Source organism: Cynoglossus semilaevis, chromosome 8, assembly GCF_000523025.1.
Source record: "Cynoglossus semilaevis isolate Cse_v1.0 chromosome 8, Cse_v1.0, whole genome shotgun sequence".
In the NCBI taxonomy this organism is placed as follows: Eukaryota; Metazoa; Chordata; class Actinopteri; order Pleuronectiformes; family Cynoglossidae; genus Cynoglossus; species Cynoglossus semilaevis.
In genome coordinates, this window is record NC_024314.1 from 29,427,391 (window position 1) to 29,432,461 (window position 5,071).

General features: G+C 48.7%; 1 protein-coding gene across 2 annotated transcripts in view; it reads right to left on the reverse strand.

Moving 5' to 3' along the window:
• LOC103383089 (anoctamin-4-like) overlaps positions 1 to 5,071 on the reverse strand; it is a 21,076-nt gene that overhangs the window by 11,690 nt on the left and 4,315 nt on the right. For both annotated transcript variants that reach the window (XM_017034467.2, XM_025058150.1), the window contains exons 4-15: positions 4,848 to 5,048; positions 4,570 to 4,721; positions 4,314 to 4,463; positions 4,106 to 4,206; positions 3,438 to 3,482; positions 3,233 to 3,364; positions 3,045 to 3,151; positions 2,427 to 2,482; positions 2,061 to 2,179; positions 1,848 to 1,982; positions 1,508 to 1,604; positions 1,373 to 1,433 (exon numbers count right to left, since the gene is read on the reverse strand). In XM_017034467.2, coding sequence (XP_016889956.1) covers positions 1,373 to 1,433; positions 1,508 to 1,604; positions 1,848 to 1,982; positions 2,061 to 2,179; positions 2,427 to 2,482; positions 3,045 to 3,151; positions 3,233 to 3,364; positions 3,438 to 3,482; positions 4,106 to 4,206; positions 4,314 to 4,463; positions 4,570 to 4,721; positions 4,848 to 5,048 — 1,356 coding nt within the window. The remainder of the gene's footprint in view (positions 1 to 1,372; positions 1,434 to 1,507; positions 1,605 to 1,847; positions 1,983 to 2,060; positions 2,180 to 2,426; positions 2,483 to 3,044; positions 3,152 to 3,232; positions 3,365 to 3,437; positions 3,483 to 4,105; positions 4,207 to 4,313; positions 4,464 to 4,569; positions 4,722 to 4,847; positions 5,049 to 5,071) is intronic.

The following is a 5,071-nucleotide window of genomic DNA, read 5'->3' on the forward strand; positions in this document are numbered from 1 at the left end:
GTCCTTGAACAGTGACCAACACTGTACTCGTGCTGGGACTGATGACCTTTGCCCTCCAGCTGTGTTTACTTCTGTTCATCTCACACAGACTCTGGAGAGTCAACAGGAAAATCCTGATGGGCCTCGAACGTCCCGCCCCCGGGGAGAAAGGTGAGGGGGGAGAAGGGGGAGGGGGGGTTAGTTTTCCTGTCAGGTGATGAAGATCATAACGATAAACGTGTGAAGACGGTTCACGGAGTACGTCTTCTGTTGTCCCCCAGCTCTCCTCCCCCCCCAGGTCAGTGTCCATGTGGGGGAGGAGAGCCGTCTCCCCTGTGTTACATCTAGAGCCTGTGAAGAGGACGTCACCCACCCTCACCCTCACCCTCACCCCCACCCTCACCCCCACGGCCTCTCACCCTTTGGACCATTCACTCACTGGGATCTTGTTCAGTGAAGAGGACTTCTCATCACTAACTAACTAACTGACGGACTAACTAACTGACTGACTAACTGACTGACTAACTAACTAACTAACTAACTGACTGACTAACTGAGTGACTAACTAACTGACTGACTAACTAACTGAGTGACTGACTGACTGACTGACTGACTGACAGAACTAACTAACTGACTGAGTGACTGACTAACTGACAGAACTAACTAACTGACTGACTAACTAACTGACTGACTAACTAACTAACTGACTAACAGACTAACTAACTGAGTGACTAACTAACTGACTGACTGACTGACTAACTAACTAACTAACTAACTGACTGACTAACTGACTGACTAACTAACTAACTGACTAACTAACTGACTGAAAGAACTGACTGACTACTACTACTACTACTACTACTGACTGACTAACTGACTAACTAACTAACTGACTAACTAACTAACTAACTACTACTACTGACTAACTAACTAATGAACTGACTGACTAACTAACTAACTGACTAACTAACTAACTACTACTACTAACTGACTGACTGACTAACTAACTGACTAACTAACTAACTACTACTACTAACTGACTGACTGACTAACTACTAACTGACTAACTGACTGACTGAGTAGATTCTTTTTTTTAAACCATTTCTGTAAACCTTTGTTTGTAATAAAGTTTCTTCTTCAGTTTCTTCTCTTCATTTCCCTTATTTTTACGTTTGTGTTTGTTCTTTGTTCTTTGTTCTTGTCTTTTCTCTATACGTTTGTGTTTGTGTTTGTTCTTTGTTCTTGTCTTTTCTCTAACGTTCTCCAACTAAAAGAACTCCAGGGAGTCCCGTTGGAGTGGGATGAATGGATCTGACTGCTGCTCCTGAAACTAGTCCTGTAGTTAGCAGCTGGTTGATAACCAACCAGCTGGTATCTGGTGACCATGACTCACCCCACACGGCCATGAAGACGGCGAAGAACACAGTGGCTCCGTTATCAAAGAGATAGGTGACCTGAGGACACAGAGACGCCGTCACACAGCAGAAAACCCCCATCATGCCTCAGGGAGGTCAGTCCAGCGCCTCACCTTGGCGTAGACGCAGCTGTCCGACAGTCTCAGGTAGGGGCAGTACTGGTCACAGATGGGGCACATGATGATGTCAGTCGCCTGGCAGATCTCTTTACTGGACCAAAGAAAAACAGATCACCATCAGGACAGTACCTGGCTGCTCCACTAGGGGATAAGAGTCACTCTCTCTGCCAGTGGTCATGTGACTAAAAAACCCATTGAAGCTGAGAGTTAATGGGATTTGACCCGTCACTCTCTTATAACTAGCACTCAGATTAAAGTGACCAGTTCATCCACAGCCAGGGATCAAACCACTGACCTCCGTGCTGTAAGGCAGGAACATTAAGCAGGCGTTTACCTGACCTGGAACTGGTCTAAGGTGAAGACACCGTAGAGGAAGACCAGGAGGCCGACCAGCGCAGCAGGGACCAGCATCCCAGTGTACCAGCCCAGCCAGGCGAAGTACAGTCCGATCTTCTCCCCAAAGTACGTCCTGCCACAGGACCGGGACAGGAGAGCGGGCTTCAGCTAACAGACTGCTAACAGGAAGTGAGCGGACAAGAGTTTGTACCTGATCAGGTCCAGCGGCTGGTGTTTGTACCAAACCCCCCACCAGGCCCAGCACTCGTAGAGCAGGTGTCGATGGTTCTGAGCCTGCGTCCTGTTGGAGCTCTGACTGTAGTAGCTGCCCTGGAAACAACCAATGAACACAACAGTCAGACGGTGCAGACCAGCGTCCAGCCGGGCGTCGTCATAGTGACTGGCTGGATGAGAACTAGTAACGATATAAATTTGATGCTTTTTTTTTCTTTCAAACATAAACAGTTCCGGTCCAGTCTGTGTTCGTCAGAACTCCTAATTAGTTCATAGTTTAATAACTTAATGAACGAGCGTCCGACGTTAAAGACACGGGTCGACACGTGGCGATGTGAAGTACCTCGTGAAGAGGGAACGCGGCCTCGTAGCAGTTGTTGTTCAGGAGACGGTGAAGTCCTGAGAGAACAGAGCAGTACAGGTGTGAATACAAAAGACAGGGCGCCACCATGTGGACAGAAGAAGATCACACTGAAGGAGCAGGCTTGAATGATGAGCAGCCTCCAGTCACTAGGTGGCAGCAACTCATACAGTGGTTTGTAGAGATAAAAATATACACGTTATCAGGTTCTCCACAGTGTGGGGGGAGAACCGCGGCACTAAAGTTTTCCAGCTGTGCTTTGCTAACGTTAGCTCAGTGTTGAGTTCATACAGAACTTTTATTTGTCAGAAAGTTGAAGAGCAGTTTCTGAGGAACTGTTTCATGACGACTGGTTCGGAATGTACAGATTTGTGCTGAAGAAAGGACCAGAATCAGCAGAAATCGGTACCAACGACTGTTGGGTTGGAATTTGAACTCCGCCAGAATAAAGAGTGTTCTGATGCTAATTACTGACTAATGACCTGATGAATTATTAAAAACATGAGTCAACAATCCATTCACAGTGAATATTTCCATACAGTACTCTGTGAGTACTCAGAGAGTACTCTGTGAGTACTCAGAGAGTGAGAGGAACCGTACCCATCTTGTTCTTGCCGTCCTCGTAGCGGACTCTCTGCAGGATGTGGTGGACGATGCGACTCTTTGTGGCGTTGTTGAAAAAAGTCTCTCTGTTGGTGATGATGAAACTAGAGCGAGACAAAGGTGTGGTTACAAATGTGTCAAAGCCACGTGTCGGGGTCAGAGGTCACTGTGAAGGTCACACCCACTGGTGGATCCTGGAGCGGCTGAACGGAGCGGTGAAGTTCTGGTTTCCCTCCAGGTCTGGAACAGAGCTGTTGTCAAACTTCACGGGCCTGCTGGGAAACCAGCCTCGGAGTTTGGTGACGTGCTTCTCCACTCTGTGACAAACGGTTCCGTCAAAGCAGCTGAAGTCAAATCATGAGGTCGGTTCCTCTCAGACAGAAGACTCACCTCCTCAGGAACGGCTGACGCTGGGGTTTGAAGAAGACTTTCCTCCTGGAACAAGAAGTGACACAGAAAACCACTGCATTTAACCGTCACCAAACTTCCAGCGGGGGGGGGGGGGTTTCTGGTCCCAGTCTGAGACTTGGATCAATTTCAAAACCAAAATCCACATTTTTGAAAACAAAACCTTCTTAAGTTTCATTATTTTATAAAGTCTTTTAGTTTAGGTTTTTTATATTCCGTGAGATCGGATTAAAACAGATTTGTGAACAACAGTATGGTTTCATACCACAGATGGAGAAGAACAGAGAAGATCAGAAGGTGCAGTCAGGAGTGGCAGAGAAGTATGTTAGTTTGGTGCGGGACATGTATGAGAAAAATGTTTCAAAAACTGACCAAATTTGAATGACCAAAGAATGGACAGAATCAGGAATGAGGTCATTAGAGGAACAACACAGACAGGAAGCAACTCCTGGAAAAAAAAAAGGGACAAAGCCGAAAGAAAAAGAAGAAGAGGATTAAAAGAAAATCTGCGATTTACTGAGGAGAACCACGACACAGAGGGAACACTGTATAAGGTAACACACAGACAGACTACACCTCATACAGTACAGTCAGAATTACAGAGCTCGGTCTGGTTAAAGTGTAATTCCATCCGTGTCCACACGTCTCACCTGAAGGGCATGCGGATGTTCATCATCTCCGCGTAGCGACACAGAACCTCCCACGGCGCGTGGATCTTTAGAAAGATGACGTCACTGTTGATTAGAGACGCCTACGGAGGAAACAGACTTTCACTGACACCTGTCAGTCACAGCCAGTAGGTGGCAGTAGTGAGGGTCAGATCTGCAGTAAATCAACAGTGTTCTGAGTTGTTTTTACCTCCTTCTCCGTCTGTAAACCCTCCGCTCGGATGTTCCGCTCAAACACCTCCCTCCTCTCCGTCTGGGAGCTGGACTTCCTGTACACCAGGATGTAGTCGATGGGACTCTGACGATCGCTGAAGCAAAGTCCGCTGGATTTACTGCCCCCCTGGGGACGGAGGGAGCGTTACGATCTGGAAGTCCATGAGCTTCGTTAATAAAAATGTGACCGTGAGTGTGGACGGACGATGACCTCACAGACCGTCTCCACTGACCTCCGACCGACCACTGTCGGACTTCACATTGACGTCCGCGATGCTGTTGTGTGTGTCGGTGTTGAACGGCGTGGAGTCGTCCTGACCTCCCGACGATGAAGCGATGACCTCTGACCTTTCTCTGTCCAGCAGCACGTTGACGTCCCTCAGAGCTGCGGGCAGAACCAGCAGATAAAGTTCAGAGCCCCAGTTCACTGTGGGTCAGTGGGTCTGTGGGTCAGTGGGTCGTGGCCCGGCCCAGCACCTCAACTGCAGCCTGTGCTGTTGCTGAATCTCACCAAGAGGGGGCACATCATCCTGAGTGCTGGACTCTGGGCCTTCAGCAGAGGAGTCCTCCACTACAGCTGCCTGCCCACAGGAGGGGGGGGCGAGGGCTCCGTCCGCTGCCTGGGGGTCGGAGGTCGTGGGCTGCAGCTGGACCCTGCGTCGGTGGAGGAGCGGCCGCGAGGGCCCCGACCCACGAGGTGAGAAATTTACACCTGCACAGAGAACAACATCAGAG